Below are 22790 nucleotides of genomic sequence, written 5' to 3'. Positions count from 1 at the left end.
TACTATATGCTTTATTATACTTAAATATATTCATTAACTTTTTGAATCTTATAAGTTTATATTGATTTTTGTATATTTTGTTTTCTGATACCTTATTGAATTCTTATCTATACTAACAGATTTTCAATGTATGCTCTTCAATTTTTGACATAAGCAATCATAATTTGGTCTCTTCATTTTCAATAATAAACTTCTTGCTTTTATTTCAAGTCTTTTTACTTTGGCCTGAACTTCCAAATAAGTAGAGAATAATAACCGTGGCCAAAGATCATTGCTTTGTTTCTGAGCTTAACAGGAATAAAACAGATTACAAGTAGGTTCACACAACCAAGCTGACCACTAATAGTAAATAGTCCATAGTAATATCTAATACTTAAGAATCAAGATATCTCTTCTCTTAGGAGAAATGGAAATATAGACGCAACATCCTATCAAGTCCTAAGTCAAGATTTGCTGATTTCAAAATATATGTAAGCTACAGGAAATTACTTCATTATCACCACAAGTTCATTTGCTCATAAAACTTGAAATTCATGAAATACTTTGTTTCATTATAATTGTTCCAGATTGAATTTGTTTTCCCCAAAAGCCATGTTCCAATCCCTGGTCCTGTTTAGGTGGACTTATGTATAAATAGAATATTTTAAAATGTTATAATTCAGGAGGGAAGATGGCAGAGTGGAAAGCCAAATGAATCAGTCCCTCAACCTGAACAAACCAGAAAACTATTAAACAGGCAAGGACAGTCTGAACCAACTATTTCAAAACTCCAGAGTCCAGTATACTATGCAGCATTCAGAGACAAGCAAGAGGAAGAAGCTTGTAAGTTGTGGTAAATACCAGTGAACTGCACTCTCTGTGCAGCATCTACCATTGCCTTTCCCTATTCCTGTGGTTGGCAACAATGAGGGACCCCAGCCCAGCCCCTGGTGCAGCCTGCTGGCACCAGGGTGAGACAAAAAGACTGAGTTGTCCAAGATCCAGGGGTTTACAGTCCAACTGCAGATCACCACCCTCTCAGATCACTGGGTGATCACTCACTCAGCTGTAAGCACGGCCATTGTTCCAACCTTCCCAGGCCAAAGCAGTGGAAGAGTATGCATCCTCAGAACTGAGGATGTCAGTTGAAGAGCTGCATTTGCTAGGCTCGAACTTCCAAATAAGTTGGAAGTTAAGAAAGTGCAGCTTTGGGGAGCTCTGGAAGAAGCATCTGGTGCCCTTCCTGGCTCCTCCTTCATCACTTCCCCAAGACAGTGTGAAGCCTGCAGGCGCTCCCTTTATGGGTCCCTGGCCTTTTTCTACTGGGAAAAACAGACTTGGGAAACTTCTATCCAGAGAACCCCCACCCAAATTTGCCCTCCAGGCAAAAGCTACTCAATATTAGCAAAAGCAGAGAAAGAATCAAAGGATTACCTGCTTTAGGTCTTACACTAAAACGCCAGGAAGAGGGAAAGGTCTGTTTCCTGGAAAGTAGAGGGTCATTCAAATTTCCGTAAACAGGGGAATCCTAAGGCCACTAGCAAGCACAAGTCCAGGACAAGACACAAGCAAGAAGAGACAGGGAGAACTCTGAATTTTCCATGTGCCTTGGGTTGACCTTCTTGATAGGAGGGCTGAACATTGATGGAGTGCACCAGCCAATGCAAAGTCAATTTACAAAGATAATGAAAGGTGTTTTTGCTGAGATTTCTTGGTTTTGTTAGCTTCTGACATGCAGGAAAATCTCTGTCATATAACTAACTGGATTTAAACTCAAGAAACAGACATCTCAGGGAATAAATCCCAGATATAACATTTTGGAAATTTAAATGTACAGTGAGAAACAGAGGATTACAACATAGAGAAACAGTAAATGATGGTCTATCCAAAAGAAGACTAGAAGAAACAGAAAATATCAATGAAAAAGAGTAGACTATGGGTATATAGAAAAAGATTTTTTAATGATATTTAATATACTCAAGAGGATGAAGGGAAATACAGAGAAATAACTAAATGATATCAAGAAACCAATGAGTGAACAATATGAGAATCACAATAAAGAGATATAAATTTTTAAAAAGGAACCAAACAAAACTCCTGGAGCTGAAATCCACAATAACTGAAATGAAAAATTCCAAAGAGGATTTCTATACCAGATTGGCGCTACCAGAAGAAATAATCACAGACATGAACACAAGACAATTGAAATGAGTCAAGCCAAGAAGCAGAAATACAAAAGAATTAAAGAAAAAGTAAAAATACCCTAACAAACCATGGGAAACCATGAAGCATACCAATATATGCATATTGGGAGGTCCAGAAGGAGAAGAAAGAAAGGGCCAGAAGGAATGTTCAGAGAAATAATGACAAAGAAATTCTCAAACTTAGCAAAAGATGTGAATATGCACATTCAAGAAACCCAGAGAACACCAAACAGGATAAACTTGAAGAGAAATATGTCCCAAGCACACTGGTCAAACTGTCAAAGGCAAAGAATAAGGAGAGTATTCCAAAAACTGCAAGAGAAAATCAACACATTATTTACAAGGGAGTATCAATTAGATAAAGTGCCGATTTCTCATTAGAAACCATAAAAGCAAGTAGGCAGTTGGTTGAAATACTTTGAGTGCTAAGTGAAAATAATTGCAACTAAGAATTTTATATCTAGTGAGACTTTCTTTACAAAATAAAGGAGGGATTAAGACAGTCCCAGATAAACAAAAGCTGAGTGAGTTCATCACCATTAGACCTGCTCCATAGTAAATTCTAAAGGGTGTTCTTCAGGCTGAAAGGGAAGGACATTAGACAGTGGATCGAAGCAGCATAAAGAAATAAAGAAGTCTGGTAAAGGTAACCATATGGGTAATTACAAATTTCAATGCTATAGTATTATATGTTATATAACTCCATTTCTGAATTCTTACAGATGCTAAAATTAAAATGAATAAATTGATGGTTTGGGATAAATAATGTACAAAGATATAATTTGTAACATGAGCAAAAAAAGGTGGAGGGCAGAGAGGTACAGGAACAATGTATGTGTATGCTATTGAAGTCAAGTTAGTATCAAACCAAATGTGATTTTTATAGATTTAGGAAGTTAACTTTTAACCCCATGGTAACTACAAAGAAAATGTAACAATTATAAATACATATGCATCTAATGGCAGACTCTGAAAATATATGAAGCAGAGTCCAATAGATTTGAAGGGAGAAATAATGATTCTATAATAATAATAGGAAACTTTAAATACACTACTTTCAAGAATGGGTAGAATATCTAGTCAGAAGGTCAACAGGGAGACAGAAGAAGAGAAAGATACTGTAAACCAATTAGACCTAACAGACATAGTTAGAGCACTTCACCTAACAACAGCACAATACACATTCATTTCTAGCTCACATGAGCATGGATCATTCTCCAGGGCAGACCACACTTAGGTCAAAAAATAACTCTCAATAAGTTAAAAAATATGTAATGATACAATATATCCTCTCTCACCACAGTAGAATGAAATCAGTAATACAGCAGAAATGTAAAATTCACAAGTATGTGGAAATTAAACAGCTCACTCCTAAACAAAGAATGTGTTAAAGAGAAAATCATAAAGGGGAATTAAGAAATACCTTAAGGTGAATGGAAATGAAAACACAGCATACCAAAACTTATGGGATACAGCACAGGCAGTGCTGAGGAAGAAATACACAGCTAGAAAAAGAAGAGGTCACTAAATTCAAAGTGAGCCAAAGGAAGGAAATAACAAAGATTAAGGCAGAAATTAAGAAAATATAGAATTTATAAAACAATCGAATCAACAAAACTAAAAGTGGATTCTTTGAAAAGATCAATAAAATTGACAACCCTTAGCTAGACAATGAAGGGAAAAAAAGAAAGGATAAAAATAATTAAAATCAGAAAAGAAAGAGGGGTTAATATTACTGACTGCTCAGATTAAAAAAGGGTTTTATGAGGATACTATGTGTGTTAGTTAGATTCAGTTGTCAACTTGGCCAGGTGAGCATACCTAGTTTTGTTGCTGTGGACATAAGCCAATAGTACGTGAACCTCATCTGTTGCCAGTTACACCTGCAGTTGGCTAGGAAGCGTGTCTGCTGCAATGAGTGACATTTGACTTGATTGGCTGGTGCTTAAATGAGAGAACGCAATGTAGCACAGCCTAAGCAGCTCAGCATTCCTCATCTCTGCACTAGCAGCTCAGCCCAGGCCTTTGGACATGCAGAAAGAAGTCACCCCGGGGAAAGTTGTTGGAACCCAGGGGCCTGGAGAGAAGACCAGCAGAGACCATCCCGTGCCTTCCAAGTAAGAGCCTCAGTAGAAAGTTAGCTGCCTTTCCTCTGAAGAACTAACAAAATAAATCCCCTTTTATTAAAAGCCAGTCTGTCTCTGGTGTGTTGCATTCCGGCAGCTAGCAAACTAGAACACTATGAAAAACTGTACACCAACAAATTATATAGCCTTGATGAAATGGACAAATTCCTAGAAACACACAAACTACCCATTATAACTCAAAAAAGGAAAACAAGATCTCAACAAACCAATAACTAGTAAAGAGATTGAATCAGTCATCAGAACCCTCCGAACAAAGAAAAGACCAGGACCAGTGGTTTCAGAGGGGAATTTTACCGAACATTCCACAAAGAATTAATACAAATTCTGCTCAGACTTTTCAAAAAAACAGAAGAGGGAACACTCCATAACTCAATCTATGAGGCCAACATCACCCTCATATCAAAGCTGGATGAAGATACGAAACAGAGAACTACAGACCATATCTCTTATGAATATAAATGCAAAAATCCTCAATAAAATACTAGCAACCAAATTCAACACCATATTAAAAAGAATTATACACCATGATCAAGTGGGATTTATCCTGTCTATGCAACATAAGAAAATCAATTAATGCTATACATCACATTAACTATTGAAGGGGAAACCCACATGATCATCTCAATTGATACAGAAAAGACATTTGATAAAATCCAGCATTTTGTTTTTGATAAAACAAAATAATCCAGTTTTTGATAAAAACACTTAGAAATTTAGGAATAGAAGGAAACTTCCTCAAAATGATGAAGAGCATATATTAAAAACCCATGTCTAGCATCACCCTAGTGAAAGACTTAAAGCTTTCTTTCTAAGATCAGTAACAAGACAAGGATGCCTACTGTCATCCCTGTCAAATATTTTACTGGAAGTATTTGCCAAAACAGTGAGGCAAGAAAAAGAAATAAAAGGCATCAAAATGGGAAGGGAAGAAGTTAAACTTTCCCTATTTGAAGATTACATGATCCTGTATACAGAATATTCTGAAAATCCACAATGGAGCTAATAAATGACTTCTGCACAGTGGCAGGGTATAAGATCAACATACAAAAAAGTAGTAGCATTTCTATATACTAGTAATGAATAATCTGAAGAAATCAAGAAAAAATCTTATTAACAATAGCAACTAAAAAAATTAAATATCTAGGAATAAGTCTAACCAAGAATATAAAGAACCTGTACACATAAAACTACAAACATATTTAAAAGAAATCTAAGACCTAAATAAATGGAAGGAATTCCATGTTCATGGATTGGAAGACAAAATATTAAGGTATCAATTGTACCCAAAGTGATTTACAGATTCAGTGCAATCCAAATCAAAATTCCAACAGCCTTCTTCGAAGAAATGGAAAAGTCAATCATAAAATTTATGTGGAAAGGTTAGGAACCCCAAATAGGCAAAGGCATCATGAAAAATAGGAACAAAGTTGAAGGACTCATACTTCCCCCAGTAATAAAAACATCACGGTATCAACACAAGGATATAGACCATCAAATCAAGAGCTCATAAACCAGCTCTCATGTTCATGGCCAAACTTATTTTTGACTAGAGGATGAAGGCCACTCAATTGGGAAGAATAGTCTCTTCAACAAATGGCGCTAGAGAATCTGGATGCCCACATGTAAAAGAATAAAGGTAGACCCCTACTTCACATTATATACAAAATTAAAAATGGATTTTTGTATTAATCCATCTCAAAAGAATTAAATATAAGAATCAGAACTATCAAATCAAACTCCTAGAAGAAAACATGGGGATGCATCTTTAGGACTTGGTGTTAGGCAATGATTTTTTAGATTTTACAGCCAAAGCACAAAAACAAAAGAAAGAAATAGATAAATGGTTCCTCATCAAAGTTAAAAGCTTTTGTGCATCAAAGGATTTTATCATGAAAGTAAAATGACAACCTACACAATGGGATATTTTGGAAACCACATACCTGTTAAGGATTTAATATCCAGAATACATAAATAAATCCTACAATTCCATCAACAACAACAAAAAAAGACAAACAATCCAATTTAAAAATGGGCAAAGACTTCAATAGATATATCTCCAAAGAAGATACACAAATGTCTTTAAAGCACATGAAAAGATGCTCAACATCATTAGCCATTAGAGGAATGCAAATCAAAACTATAAGATATAATTTCACATTCACCAGAATGGCTGTTATTTTAAAAATGGAAAATTTCAAGTGTTGGAATGGATGTGAAGAAATAATGGCTGGAATGTAAAATGGTGCAGCTATTGCAGAAAACAGTTTGGCAGCACCCCAGAAAGCTAAGTATAGAACTACCATATGACCCAGCTGTCCCACTGCTAGGTATATACCCAAAAGAATTGAGAGCAGGGATTCGGACAGATATTTTCACACTGATATTCCTAGCAGCATTTTTTCACAATTGCCAAAAGATGGAAGCAACTCAGATGTCCATTAACTGATGAACAGATAAACAAAATGTGGTATATACACTCAATGGAATGTTACTCAGCCCTAAAATATAATGGAGCTCTGATACATGCAACAACATGGATAAAACCTGAAGATATTATGTTGAGTAAAATAAGACAGGCACAGAAGGACAGATAAAGTATGTTCTCTATTTTAGTTTCCTTGACTACTCAAGCAAACACCATGCAAAGGAATGGCTTAAACAATGGGAATTTAATGTTTTACCACTTTGAGCTTAGAAAAAAAGACCAAATCAAGTCATCACTAAGTCAATTCTTTCTCCTCGAAGATTGAAGCACTCTGGGTTGGCTGTAGTGATTCTTAGTCCTGGGCTTCTCTGTCACATGGTAGTTTCTCCTGGCCTCTCCATTTTCTTCCGGGTTCCACTGACCTTCAGCTTTTTGCTACCTGAGGCTTCCTCTCTCTGTCTGAATTTTATTGTACTTTTAAAGGACTCCAGTAAGAAGACTACAAACATCCATCCAGACTAAGATCCATCCTGATTGAGGTGGGCCATAAACCTTAACTGAGGTTACTTCAAAAGGTCCATTACACTTGGTTCACATGCACAGGAATGGATTAAGAACATGTTTTTCTGGGATACATACAGCTCCACACTGCCACAACTCACTTATATGAAAGAATTAGAATAAGAAAACTCATAGAGTCAGAATCTAGAGTATAATCTAGAAATAGGTAGTTAATACTTAAACTGTAGAGTTTTTCTTCAAGATAATGGAAAAGTTTTGGTAATGGATGATGGTGATGGTAGCCCAACATTGTGAATGTAAGTATCAGCACTAAATTCTATATTTGGAGTTAAAAGAGGGTGTTTTAAGTTATATATATATATATGGAACTGTATAACACAGTGAACCCTAAAGTAAACCATGGACTATAGTTAATAGTACAATTATTAAAATACACTTTCATCAATTGTAAACAAATATTCCACCCTAATGCAAGGTGTTAATAAGAAGATGGTATATGAAAACCCTGTATTTCATGTGTGATTTTTATGTAAACCCACAACTTCTCTACTGAAAAATGTTATTAACAGGTAAGATGAGGTGAAACTGTACTAGCATGGCCCTAATCCAATATGTCCTTGTAAAGAGAGGGAGTTTGGACAGAGACAGGGAGAGAGAGAGAGAGAGATGGCCCTGTGATGGAGACAGAGATTGAGTTATGCTGCCACAGTCCAAGGAACGCTGTAGATTACTAACCAAGCATGGAAAAGATTCTTCCCCTTAAAAAAAATTTGATTTTGGATTTCTAGCCTCCAAAACTTAGGATAATAAATTTCAGTTTAAGCCAACTGGTCTGTGGAACTTTGTACAATAGCCCTGGCAAACTAAAACAATAATCATGATGATATTTTGCTTATGAATTATCCTCAGTAATAGGGCTTTTAAAGTGAAAAACTGTAGGACTCTCAAATCATTTCCAACAGGAAGCAAAAAAGAAAATTTCCGATCTAAGAAGAAGAAATAACTGTGCTTCCCTTGGGTAGTAGGATTTTTTTTTTCCTTATGGACATTTTGAATAGGATATCTAATCCTCAAATATACAAGATCTTATAAAATATATCTTATGTATTAATCTCACTTCTGGTTTCATCGCCCATCTCTTATTTTTCCTTTCTGTTTTCCTTAAACACAATTTTACATTTTTTTCTTATCTTACATGTATTTGTGTAAGGTGAGTTACATCACTTCCAAAAAAAGGTGAGATATAAACAAATAGATTACCAGTTCCAATAGACAGGAAAACTAAGGTTTTGAAAGTATAGGAGACAATTATTTTTAATTCCTAAGTTAACACCCAAAAGTAACTTCTGTGATATATAGAATCTAACCAAAAGGTGAAAATAAATAATAATTATGATGTATTTGAAGATGTATAGAAAACAATTATTATTATTATTTATCTCATAAATTTAAATCTAGCTCTCAGTGATAATAATGACATCACCAAAATGTATTCAATTTTGCTACCTTTGAGATAGCTGCAAAAATTAACAATTATAAATCCTCAGTTATTTTTGTTGAATAAGGAAAACATTCTTCCCAGATAGTCCACTTGGAAGTTTTATGACTGTTTAAATCTCAGCTGTAATATTTTAAAGATCCTATATTGTTTGGGGATAGAATGAACGACTAGCTAAATCCCTATATCATTTAGGAATCCTTAGTTTGAAGTGGTAGCAATCACTTCTCAGACTGACATCTGTCTGTTTAAGTGTTTAAGGGAGGAGGAGAGGCATGGAACCCACTGGTTTACATAACTGAAAGATGTACAGGTCGGACTGACTTTAAATACAGTTTGATCCAACAGTTCACTCACTACATTCATTGCTCTATTTTCCATGAAGTCGGCTGTATTCTGATCACATGTGCCATGCTAAGTTATTGAATGTAACAGCAAAAATGTTTAAACGTCAGTCCAGATCTCAACTCACACTGCCCGGAGGAAGAGCATTCCTCTGTTCTCTTCCACACAATTCCTGGAACTCATTCCTTCTCATTGGCCCAAACTGCACCATATGCTTCTGATTGAATTAATAACTGAAGAAAAAGGAATGCTGTACATTAATTACCCTACATTAATTAGGTCTCACTTTATGGGAAGGTCAGGACTGAGGGAATTCCTTAAGTGAAAAAATGGGGGAAGGAGAATTGATACTAGAAAGGCAACCAAAAAAAGTCCACTCCGACCCTCATATGGCAGAATTAGACTTTTGTTGAAATTATAGTAACATTGTATTATTTCACTGATAATGAGCCTAATCAAAATTGAAGAGAATAGCAGTATCTTGCAATGTTTTTATTGCCTCAAATCTACTTTGGTGGGAGTGGAATTATAATAATAAAGCCCAGTGTAAAGGTCCAATATAGCTAATTAAATATAAAACTTTGGATCAATCTTAACTCCCAATGAAATGGAAATGAACTGTGCATAAAAAGTCCTGTGTTTGTTGTGGGGTTTTTTCTGACTTTGTGTATGGGTTATAAGCGGGAACTAAATACGAAGGATTTCTCTTCAAGAAGTAGACCAGCTGGGTGCACAGGTAGTTTAGTAGTTAGAATGCCCACCTTTCATGTGGGAGACCCGGTTCGCTTCCCGGACCATACACTCACAAAAAAAAAAAAAAAAGAAGTAGACCAGCTGCCTCAATTGAAAACTAGAATTCTTAAGGACTGTATTAGTTTGTTAAATGCTGCCAATATGCAATATAATAGCAATTGAAGAGATTTTTAAAAAGTAATTTATTAAGTTACAAGTTTATAGTTCTAAGGTCATAAAAATGTCCAAACTAGGCCATCCAGAGATTGATACCTTGACTCAAGAATGGCCAGTGTCTGTCACATGGGAAGGTATATAGCTGGCATCTACTGGCCCTTTTTCCTAGTTCCATTGTGTACAGTTTCTGATGCCAGTGGTTTCCTCTCTAAGCATCTGTCTTAGCTTCTCCGGGGCACAACTCTGGGTTCTGGCTTGCTTAACATCTCAAATGAAGGCACATGGAGACATCTGCTGGGACTCTGCATCTCTGAACATTTGTTCGGAGGCATCTGCTCTCTCTGTTGGCACCCTAAGCATCTCCAAATGTCTGTATCTCTCTTGACTCTGAGCTTTCTCCAAAATATTTCCCCTCTTAAAGGGCTCCAGTAAACTAATCAAGATCCACTTTGAATGGGTGGAGTCACATCTTCATCTAATCAAAAGGTCATACCCATAGTTGGGTGGGTCATATTCCCATGGAAACAATCCAATCAAAAGGTCCCAACCACAACTGGGTGTGTCATATCTCTACATGGAAACAATCCAAAGTTTTTACCCCACAATATTGAATTGGATTAAAAGAATCATAGCTGCACCCACAAGATTGGATCAGAAAAATGGACATCAAGCTTTTCTGGAATACAGAACAGCTTATGACTGGCACAGGGATGGAAACCAATTTTTTCCCCTTTCTGCTGTTAACTCTGAAATTGCAATAAATTCAAAAGGAAAACATAATTTACTATGCAAAGAGTCACTGAAAATATAACTCTTGTGCTGGTTTGAAAGGATGTGTGGACCCTAGAAAAGTCATGTTTTATTCAAAATCCCATTTTGTAAAATGGCAGAATAATCCCTATTCAATACTATATGTTTGAATCTGTAATTAGATCATGTCCCTGGAGATGTCTGCCACTCAAGAGTGGTTAAACTGGATTAAGAGAGATGTGTCTCTACCCATTTGGGTGGGTCTTGATTGGTTTACTGGAGTCCTATAAAAGAGGAAACATTTTGGAGAATGAAAGATTCGGAGAGAGCAGAGAATGCTGCAACACCATGAAGCAGAGAGTCCATGAGCCAGCGACCTTTGGAGATGAAAAAGGAAAACACCTCCCGGGAGCTTCATGAAACTGGAAGCCAGGAGAGAAAGCTAGCAGATGACACCATGCTCGCCATGTGCCCTTTCAGCTCAGAGAAGAACCCTGACTGTGTTCACCATGTGCCCTTCCATTTGAGAGAGAAACCCTGAACTTCATTGGCCTTCTTGAACCAAGGTATCTTTCCCTGGATGCCTTTGATTGGACATTTCTATGGACTTGTAATTGGGACATTTTCTCTGCCTTAGAACTGTAAATTAGCAACTTATAAATTCCCCTTTTTAAAAGCCATTCCGTTTCTGGCATATTGCATTCTGGCAGCTAGCAAACTAGAACAGCTCTCTTGCACATCAAACGTAGAAATCAAAATAAGCTATGTTTTTAAAAACGGATAATATTTTATTGCTTATTGGGAATAATAATGACAACTTAGCTGCAAGGTTGCTGCCTTTTGCTATTTTCTTGCTGATGATAATTTGTGATGTTAATTGTAAGAATCCATTACCATTAAAAAGAATACAAGATAAAATTCAGAAAATGACTGTTGAAAGAAGTAATGATAAAGAGTTGACATTATGAAGCTATTAGAGAAGTTAAACTCTAAAACTGATCAGTGCTAAGAAGTCATATAAAACTTCCTATCTCAGATCTCACAGCAAACAATTGGGACCTTTCAAGATGAGATTTTTCTCTCATCTAAAATGTCAGAACATTCTCTTATGGACAAAGGGCACAGAAATGACATAGACACCAGAAGATAGAGAAGGAAATGAAACTTACAGAAAAGTGATAATAGACGACTAACAAATTTGCATATTCCCAAAGGAGTTTTAAAATCTTTAAGATTTTTTGTTTTTAAAAAATTACTTTGAAAAGCTTATTCACAATCTCTTGGCTGTGGATATGATAAAGATGTACAAAAGAAAGCACTGATGAGGAAGGCATCTGTGTTTCATACTTTACTTCCAGAGATCTCAAATTTTATTTTATAGATATTTAACTTCATAACAAATAAAGCTATCCCTCATATATACAGATGAGTCTGCTCATCTGAAATCAATATTTTGTGTTTTGTGGATGTTTTTCTGGTACTAAGGAGAGTTTCACCAAGCCAGACTCTTTCTCTTAATCCCGTCTTCCTTTAAAATTAAGTCTCTATTTTCCAAAGGACTAGCTACAGTGAGAGTAAAACTTGAATATGAAACTGATTTTTTTCATGTAGGCAAAGCTTCTCTGTTTATATGGGATTCCACTCTACCCATTTGCTTAGTACAGATTATTTTACCTCACTCACTATTCATTAGATGAACATATCGCATTTTAAGGTTTAGATGAAATAAAGAAAAAGATGTGCGATTTTTTTTTCTAAACTTAGTGGAAAGAAAATAAATCATATCCCAGAAGCTCTGGACACTTAGTTTGTTTTTACTTTTTCAGGTCTGTTCTCATTTGTGCCATTAAATCTGCAGGGATTGGAAAAGTTTTGGTTTTTAGATTGAGTTCAAGTATTGATTAAACACCTGCCAGGTGCTTGGAGTATGAATATAACTTGAAGAGGTAATCTTCAAGAGGATTAAAACTTGCTGGGGAGTTAAGACATGTCCCCATAAAATATGAGGATATTTACTCTGAAGTGAACCTAAGGGTTTGAAAGAGGAATAGTAAAATATTCAGGAAACTGTTCATGGAAAACATGGGATTTAAATTAGGCACAGCTGGAAGGATAGTCATCAATTGAATAAACGAAAATGAAAGAATAGGTGGATGCTTCTGGGTGGAAAAGCAAAGGACTCGGAAGCAGGAATGAGTACATTCTGGTACAGCTCAGTGAAATCAACTGAGCTGATAAAGATTTATTCTGGAAGAAAAAAATAGGAATCAGGTATGAATTGTGTAGCAAATTGTGTAGCAAAGACACACAACTGAAAATCTCAAATGCCAGGAAAAGAAAAGTAACTGAAGTTCCTGAGGAAGATGTGACAATGACAAAGGTGATATTCCAGAAATGGTGGCAAAGAGATGCATCGGCATGAAATGATACTAGTGGCAGTGAGAATGGTTGGGAAAATATCAGTAATCCAGATGTTATGTGATGAGAAATTTAACCAGGCTGATGGCAACGAGAATGCAAAGACAGGAGTTGATATGAGATGTATAACAATGGACAACTTTGAAATTCACTGATGTATGTCAGGGAATAATAAGAAAAAGTCAAGAATGGCTTCAAAACATTAAGCCAAAATAATTAGATGGTAGAAATAGGGGAAGAGGGAAGTTGGAGCAACTACAAAAACACTTTTTTTACTTTTTTTTTTTTGTATTGTATAACATATATACAAAGCAAAGAAATAAAAAGGCAATAGTTTTCAAAGCACTCTTCAAAGAAAAGTGGTTACAGGACAGATCCCAGAGTTTGTCATGGGCTACCGTACGATCCTCTCGTAGTTTTTCTTCTAGCTGCTCCAGAATATAGGAAGCTAGAGGGCTTAAATACTTTTTTATCATCACAATCAACTTTTTTTTCCTTCTTTTAAAAAATCGCAAAGAACATATTTTCTGTGTATGTGGTAACTTTTGAATGGTGAACAAATAGAAATGTCCCAGTAAGCATTTGGAAATGCTATTTGAATTTGGTGAAAATTTCCACAAGGGAGTATAGTTTTGAATCATAATCTTTTTGTTAGAAGTTGTTTAGTATGCCAAACCTACCAGAATAAAACACACCAGAGATTGGCTTTTAATAAAAGGGGATTTATTTAGTTAAAAATGTATAGTTCTTTGGAGGAAAGGCAGCTAACTTTCATCTGAGATTCTCTCTTATATGGGAAGGCACAGAGCGATCTCTGCTGGCCTTCTCTCCGGGCTTCTGGGTTCCAGTAGCTTTCCCCCCAGGTGATTCCTTTCTGCATCTCCAAAGGCCTGGGCTGAGCTGCGAGTGCTGAGATGAGGTATGCTGAGCTGCTTAGGCTGTGCTACGTTGAGCTCTCTCATTTAAGCTTCCAGCCAATTAAATCAAACATCATTCATTGCAGCAGGCACACCTCCTAGCTGACTGCAGATGTAATCAGCAACAGATGAGGTTCACATACCATTGGCTCGTGTCCACAGCAATAGAACTAGGCACCTTCACCTGGCCAGGTTGGCACCTGAGCCTAACTACCACAGAAGTAATGGCTGAAGCCACACGAATAGAGAAATTCTCTTAGAGTATATGTAAGAAGAAAATATCAGTGACCAGTAGACATCTTTGAGCAGCCCTGAGTAAGAAAGCAGGAGAAAGGCAGAAAGAGGATCCTGCATGTGTGTGTGCGTGTGCGTGTGTGTGGGAAAGAGAAAGAGAGAGCAAAGGGAAGAGGGGAGAGACAAAGACACTGAACTCCAGAGAGGTGATTTTAAGAAGGAGGAGGACAACAGTGCAAATGATCAAAGAGTAGAATAATTAAAGGACTTGAAAAGTGGTTAATTCCAATCTTTTGTGGTACAATAAAAGATTCCTGACAAAGGAAAAACTGTTCAGCCTTTTTTTGTTTTCCACAGAGTGAAACAACTTTCATCTAGGGGGGGAAATAATTGAAAAATTATGTTTCTGCAAGAAATTTAATCTGCATAATCTATCTTTGATATTATTTTTAAAAGCATCTGCTTCCCTAATGGCAAGAATTTGGAAATGCGTCATACCTGCAGAGATATTTTTAATAATAAATTCAGTCACAGTCATCTAAATTTCAGATCCAATTGTGACAAATTGCAAAAGAATGCATTAAAAGATTTATTTCTCTCAAGTTTTCTTCTGACATGATGGGAGAAAAGGAAGCATTTTTTAATCAATTCGCTCTCCAACTAAAGGACAATATAATCTGGTTAACTTTCCTATCCATCAGAAACAGGGCTTTTCGGACGTAGGTAGAGGTTTATGAGCACAAAATTGAGAACAATTAGCACTCAAATTAATGTTACATGAGATTCAACATCTGGTAAGTGTGTCGTCATTTTGGGTCATAGACCACCTGCTAGCCCTAAATGTTCCTACAATTGCTATTTCCTCTGCATACAAATGGAAGAAGAATGACACTTAAGAAATATTTTTTCTAAATTCAACAGTATGTATGTAGGGACCTTGCACTACTATTAAATTCAACTGGAATTTAATAATAGATTGAATAGTCACAGGATGAGACAAATAGGATCAAAAGGAAAAACACATATTTTCTCAAGCATATTTTATGATTGAATAGCTATATGCTGACAGTTTTTCTGGTTCATCTAATCACTAACAGTATTAGTATGTCATCTCTTTAGCCACCAAATATTTTAAGAGGCAAGAAGAGTTGCCCCCACAAAATCGTCATGCTATTTAAATAATAGAACCTTCCAATACCTGTTTTAACAATGCCGTGTGCTGCACCAGAAAATGCCACATTCCGAGATGTCTCCTGCAACTCACCGCCAACACCCATTGACAGGCAGCATGCCCTCATCTGAACTTCACACTCTGGGGCCTCCAAGATCATTTCAGTGTGTCTTACAGTCTTGGGGCTGCCCCACAAGGAGCCCTCTCTGTCCTGGAAACAGAAACTGACAGAATTCTTTGGGGTACCTAGGATCCAGAGGCTTCCATGCCCCCAAGTCAGGTACACTGTGGTTTTGTGCAGAGGGAATGAACAGAGTAGCCAAAAAGCCTACCCCACCCCCCTTCAGGGGTCCCTGGAATTCCATGAAATCCAAAGACCTCCCTTTAGTTGGTGGAACCCAGCAAACTAGAACAGATTTGGTACCGGAGAGTGGGGTGCTGCTGCAGTTGGCAAATACCAGATATGTTGGAATGGTTTTTTGGATGGCTAAGGGGAAGATTTTGGACAAACTATGAAGAGAATGATGGAGAAGTCCCGGAGTGCTTGAAGAGACTGTTGATGTAAATGGAACCACTGTCAATCTGGACAAAGAGGGACACAAAAGGGACAAATTGGAGTTTGCAGAGTGAAAACCATGGAAGCTCGGGTCTGAAGCCAAGGAACCTCAACCAAGGGAGTGGACCCATCCATATGCATGGAGAGGGTGAGTTTACCCTGAAGGGTGAGGATGAGTCTCTCACCTTGTTCCAGTGGAAGGGTCGTGCAGCCTCAGGTCTTGGAGAAGGTACACCATGCTCCTTTGGGGACTGGGAGAGCCTGGCTGCCACCACATGGAGGGGTTGAGCATGTGCCCCGGAAATGGCAGAGAGCCCAGGGGTGGCCCTGATGCCAGGAGAGAGTGGAGCCGAGAAAAAGGTGGTCTCCTCAATGTTTCCCAAGGTTGATTTGGAAAGAGGCAGGCCACTGCATAGGCCCTCAGAAAGGGTGGGACTGCCACTTTCTAAAGCTGAAGGATAAATGACTTTCAGACTTTGAAATCCAATGGTGTTTGCCCTGCAGATTTTCCTTCCAATTTCTCCCTGTGGATCTTGTGACTGTCCCTCCTTTGCATATTGGCATAAAACAACTTGTTTTGAGATTCACAGGTCCACAGCCAGAAGAGAATTTTTTGCATCTTAATATTGTTTAAGGTGATGCATGTAGTAGCCAAGTTGACAAGTGGTGGATATGTGGTAGATTCAGATGTCAACTTGGTCAGGTGAAGGCACCTAGTTTTGTTGCTGCAGACATGAGCCAATGGCATGTGAACCTCATCTGTTGCTGATTACATCTGCAGTTGGCTAGGAGGCGTGCCTGCTGCAATGAATGATGTTTGATTTAATTGGCTGGTGCTTAAATGAGAGAGCTCAATGTAGCACAGCCCAAGCAGCTCAGCATACCTCATCTCAGCACTCACAGCTCAGCCCAGGCCTTTGGAGATGCAGAAAGGAATCACCCGGGGGAAAGTTGTTGGAACCCAGAGGCCTGGAGAGAAGGCCGGCAGAGATCGCCCTGTGCCTTTCCATGTAAGAAAGAACCTCAGTTGAAAGTTAGCTGCCTTTCCTCTGAAGAACTAATGAAATAAATCCCCTTTTATTAAAAGCCAATCCGTCTCTGGTGTGTTGCATTCCAGCAGCTAGCAAACTAGAACAGTTGGAAACTGATGATGTCTCTGTGATTATCAGCTGCAGATTGCAAAAACAAAGAAACTTCCTATACTTTTGAAATTGAAGTAGAAAAATCATATTTTCACATTTTTAAAAAAAAATCCTTTAGAAAGAGGCATTTTATAATGTAAACATGAACTGTTGAAGCCATCTATTTACTGACATTCCCATGTTTTGCTAACATGTTTCCAATTGATTTTCATAACACCATAGTCCTAAATTATGGGTACTGTTTTGCTTTGTACCCTGGGGTCCAGCTGCCTGACTTTTGGTCCTGGACAGGCCTGTAATCTCTCACGCATCAGTTTTATCTTCCATAAGGTGGACACAATAACATGCCCCGTCCCACATGTTTTTGAGTGCAAGAGATAATCCTAATGAAATGTGTGGCACAGAAGAAGTGCCAGATAAGTGCTAGTTCTCAATAATATTAACGGGATACCTGATCCTAAACATTCAGCATACGTTTTAAAGCTCTATTTCACAGACATGTGCTATGAATTTAATCAAATGTGTCAAAGAATTTACTGCACTGTTTTTCAAACTATGCTTTGCAAAATCCAGGCGTGTACAAAGGTTCAAGGCAGCTCTTACATGGGGGGGGTAGAAGGAAGTTCGGCAAGGAGGGTGAGCTTCTCAAGCTCCAGACTTTAACCAGAGTAGTTCTAGGTATTATCAGCCTCAGAGTAAATTTCAGTTTTCACAAAGGGTTCTGCAGCTAAATAAAAGGGTAGGATGTGTGTGCATGCGCACGTGTGTGTGTGTGTGTGTGTGTGTGAAAATTTTTGAAAGAATATTATGGATATATAGTGAAGTCTATTTTTAAACCATATCATTTGAGTCCCACTGCTATGTTAAAAATTGGCCTTTAATTAAATCAGAATTCAAGGATATTTGGGATTTCACCTTTTCCCCTTTCTGGTGATGTTAAGCAGGCAGAGCTCATTTAAACCACTCTGTACCTCAATCTTCATTTAAGAAGCCTATTACAATAGACCAAAGCCTTTTTACTCAAAAGGGAAATGGATTTGGTGAATCTGTCCTCCAAAGACCCCATGGCTGATATTTGTCCCTCTCCCAAGAGCAACCCAGAGCCAAACAAGCCGGTAAAAGAGTAGAGTGATTAGGCCTGTGGTCTCTGGAGTCAGTGATATGAACTTTTATGTTCATGAAGAACTGAGTTTGTTTTAGAACCATTTTCATGATGCTTGAATTCTTTCCAATGTTAATTACAAAAGTCAGTACATTTATCACTTTAAATTTATTTTGGTAACTATAGGAATGATCTTAACTAAATTAATTAGCCTGATGTTTTAATTCTCACTTGGTAATTTTTTCTCTCTTTCCATGTATCATTTTGTTAAATCTTAAACCACAACTGGAAAAATCAATGTCTTAAACAGTTACACAGAAAAATATTCGGCCTGAAAGATGGTTCTGAATTGTCTATTATTTTGAAGATGGGAAGAGATGGCCTCCTCATCTAGGCTAATGTATTCCTATATGATACACATATGTTTAGATAGCTAAGAAAATATAAATAATGAAATGTGATTTTGCTATATCACTTATTTAACTTTTTAATGCACATAATTTTACTTTTTACTTTTAATGTATATATTTATCATTTTTCCAAGTATAGTTTATGAAATCTAGAGAAAAAAATACCCTGAAAACATAAAATGATAATAAAACCTCTTAGTTCCTTTTTGGTCCTTTTTCAGATCTTCAGGGACTCCATGTGTTGCCTCAAACAATCAACTGGCTGTCTTTTCCTCCCCAACAATATCTCTTGACTCTTGGGTTCAAAAACAAAGAAGATGGGAAATTCCTGGAAAAAATATCGAATAGGAAGCTGCCAACATTTATGGGTAAATCGCTTAGACTTATCTTTCAACACTGCTGTAAGGTAGAAATTGTGCATTATTTATCTAGTCTTATTCACCTAATACATAGTAAGGCGTGGGCCCCAAAAATATTTGTTGCATTTTAACTAAATAACTTCTAATCTGCCCTGTTAGTTAACAATACCTGGGATTCTATTCCAGGAAAGATTTCCCCCAAAACTAAACACATTGCTGGAGAGTCCATGCCCCTCCCTCCAGCCATCTCATCCCAGCCAGCACCACCAATGCCTAACCATAGGGTCCTTAAAAGATGCAAGTTTTTATCATCACCAATTAAGCAAACATAGAAGAAAAGAATATAACAATACTATTAAATGACACCAAAAATATAACCAGTGGCAACCTTAAATCACCTGGATTACACACACACATTTGTATTAATAGCTGTTTACTCTTCTACATTACAAGTAAATGGTGATCAGTAATACTATCTGAAATTTACGAAAATATTCACATTGAGTTGAGGTCTCAGATTTGTGGACTACATTCATGACCAGGTTAAATGTATTCCTTCATCTCTACCCAGACAATTAAGAATTTGGTTTTTGTCTGGTGCTGTATCCTCTGAAGCTTATCTCAGCTTCAAGCTGCATTCAAAGTCAGTGAGATCTGCACACCTGAATAATACCTGGGAGGGACAAGACAAGAATCAGACACATTTATGACAACAGTTTTTCACAACTCAGGAAAAACATACTCTGCAGAGCTGGGTGAATTGTTATAGGCAGCCTCTTAGATCTCTCCATCAGGAAACACAAGAAAATGAATAAATGATAGTTCTCTAAAGGACAATGTCTCCTCTGTTTTTCTCTTCACAGATCTGTCCTTGTTATACCTATGGCTTGGGGATGGGACTAGTTTCTACACTAAAGATTTTATATCTATTAACATTGAGATATCTGTTTATAGCTGACTAAAGAAAACATTTTGAAATGGAAGTCTGGAAAAAACAGTATAAAAGTTTTATTGTTACAATTTTTAGAACATAAAACTCCCTTCGGTCTGCTGACCAGAGAAGACACAGTGAGACACATGGAGACAATGGGGAAGCGAATCTTGCCAATATTGGATTTTATTAGAAGCACACAACTGAATGTAGGTATATGAGTCTTTTATATTTGCCCAATGAACAATATTAGAGAATTTTAGAAGTATAAAAAGTTTATGGTGCAAATATTACAAGTACTGGGGGATTTTAGAAACATTCACAGTAAATCTAATTTGCAAAACCAAGCAATTTTTAGCTAATGATTTTATTCCTTTTCCATTTTAAAACATATTACAATGCTATGCTTTGCAATTTCAAGCACTTATTAAGCCAATGTCTCTTTAAAGAGCCTGCTCTTTGTAGCTTCCTGATCCCTAATTCCAAGTTGCTGTGAATTACTCATTTCAAATCAATAAAAAATGTTAGCAAGCACAATGTTTTCCCTTATTTCATTTATTGGGCTATTGCATATAACCATCTTATTACCTACCCAAGAATTCAGGGCTTTTTAAGCTTGTGCCATCATCACAGTGAGAAATTGGATGCTATGTTAAACAATGGCAACTGATCTTTGTATACCTGGAAGGTAAATTATCTAATTCCTGGCTATGATCTGATGAAGATATGCCTTTTCCACTTTTGGGTTTTAAAAAAGCCCAAAATAAGACCTGTATTATGCTGTGCTATTTTACAAAGTTTAAACTATTGTACTGAAAGTACATAAAGAGAACTTCTCATTAACAGGCTACAAAGACTGCAGATTTCCCCTCTTTTAATATTTTTCAAAAGGCCTATGAGTTGGGAAATTAAGAGAATTTTCTTCTGGTGGCTTTTGTATTACATCATTGATTCGATGTTTTTGCCTTTCAAGGGGAACCGAGGGGGTCATCACAAACACATACTTAACATCTGTTCAGCAGTTTATCTGTTCAATAACATTACTCAGCATTTTAGAAAGGCTACAAAATCCCTAATCTATTTGCATGATTTGTAATTCTATGCATTGCAAATGCAAAAGTATATTTTAACTGATTTTCCTACCACACAGCTGCCCTACACACACAACTGTGTTCCACTTAACTATTTCTCCTCTGTTTCTATGACCAGGAAATTCATTTCATTGGCTCCTCTAAATATTTGGGGTCCTGTCCTCCCATTCACCCCCTATCACAGTCTCTTCCATGCACACGCACGCATACACCCTCACCAACTTCCCATCCTAATTGTAGACGCCCACACAACATAATTGTCATCATCATCAGGCTTTTATAAACAGTGGCAGTTTTGCTGACAAGAACAGTCACCGTATAGGTATTATTTCATCTCGCCCATACATGGTTCGCCAAGCTAAATCAGAGCGCCAGTGCCCTCTCTGTGCCCAGGCTTCTTGGGGAGATGCCTGCCTTAGCTGGTAACTTATCAAGAAATTGCCACACTATCTGTTGCCGGCTCAGATCTCACAGTGTGAGGTCCAGCTGGGCCTGTCTAGATGGTCTGCACTTTTTAAATATTCTTAACTCATTTTCTTCTCACCTTTCAAAGAACATCTGGCCACTTGGGAATTTGTATTTGCATGTAACTTTATCTGTCTATAAAAGAATTTTGAAAATCATAATTAATGAGATTACTAGCATCTAATTAATAACTCACTCTGTCATGGTTTCCCACTGTTAAAACAAATACTATACAGTGGTTTGACTTAAACAATGGGAATTTATTGGCTCACAGTTTCGAGGCTAGAAGGTCAAAGCCAAGCCATCAGCAAGGGGACGCTTTTGCTCTGAAGATTGTGTTGCAAGATTGTGTTGGGTCTTTGTTTTTTCCATTATGTAACAAGGCGTATGGCAATGTCTTCTCCTCTCTCCCCACGTTCTGCTGACTTACTGTTTCTTACCATGGCTTTCACTCTCTGTGCTTGAGCTCCATTCTGCTGAAAAGTCCTCCAGTAATCCAGATGAGAGCCCAACCTAAGTCATCTGGACCTCACCTCAACTGAAGTAACATCTTCAGGAGATTCTATTTAGAATGGGGGCACACCCACCAGAATGCAGACCAAGACCACAAATATGTTCAAACTGGGGTTCACCATTCAATCCATCACACTCTTCTTTAGAATGAATCTTAGGACCACTTTCCTAACAGCAAAGCATTTCATCAATAATCCTATATTTGCTTCTATGGGAAATGACAGTTTTTAGAACACTGTCTCAGAGGGTTTTAGTGGAATCGAAGCCAGTGAGCCCAAAGGTTCCTGGGGATCACAAGTATGTCCAAATTTTGGCCTCTAGACTTTTCATTATATACTCAGCCACAGTTTCATAAATGAGGATTGAATAAAACTAACTGCAAAGGTAACCTAGCTTAATGAAGCAAGTAATGAGTTGGTGACTAGAAATTATTCCTACATGGTACCATCAACTGTGACCCAAGAAGCCCTCGACTGTTTTTAAGATCCTCTGATGTATGTTTTTTTTTAAGTTGTTAAATGCCATCCACTTCAGTGGTTAGCTGTTTCATTGACCTTAATTTTTGCAACCTAAGTTTGAGATACCTGTAGGTAAAGACATATCCCAAGGCTGTTCTCTGTCTGTGTAGCCCTAGGACAAGTCATTTAAAAAACTAAGCCACTTTTTTCATCTATAAAATGGTATTGGTACCAACCTGTCCCC

At 37.2% G+C, this 22790-nt stretch overlaps 1 protein-coding gene across 3 annotated transcripts in view; it reads left to right on the top strand.

Moving 5' to 3' along the window:
- Positions 1-22790, top strand: part of SPATA16 (spermatogenesis associated 16) — a 271504-nt gene that overhangs the window by 187895 nt on the left and 60819 nt on the right. For all 3 annotated transcript variants that reach the window (XM_077161061.1, XM_077161062.1, XM_077161063.1), the window contains 2 exons: positions 18951-19097; positions 20116-20228. In XM_077161061.1, coding sequence (XP_077017176.1) covers positions 18951-19097; positions 20116-20228 — 260 coding nt within the window. The remainder of the gene's footprint in view (positions 1-18950; positions 19098-20115; positions 20229-22790) is intronic.

This window comes from Tamandua tetradactyla, chromosome 5 (genome assembly GCF_023851605.1).
Source record: "Tamandua tetradactyla isolate mTamTet1 chromosome 5, mTamTet1.pri, whole genome shotgun sequence".
Lineage (NCBI taxonomy): Eukaryota > Metazoa > Chordata > Mammalia > Pilosa > Myrmecophagidae > Tamandua > Tamandua tetradactyla.
This window is presented reverse-complemented; position numbering and strand designations above follow the sequence as displayed.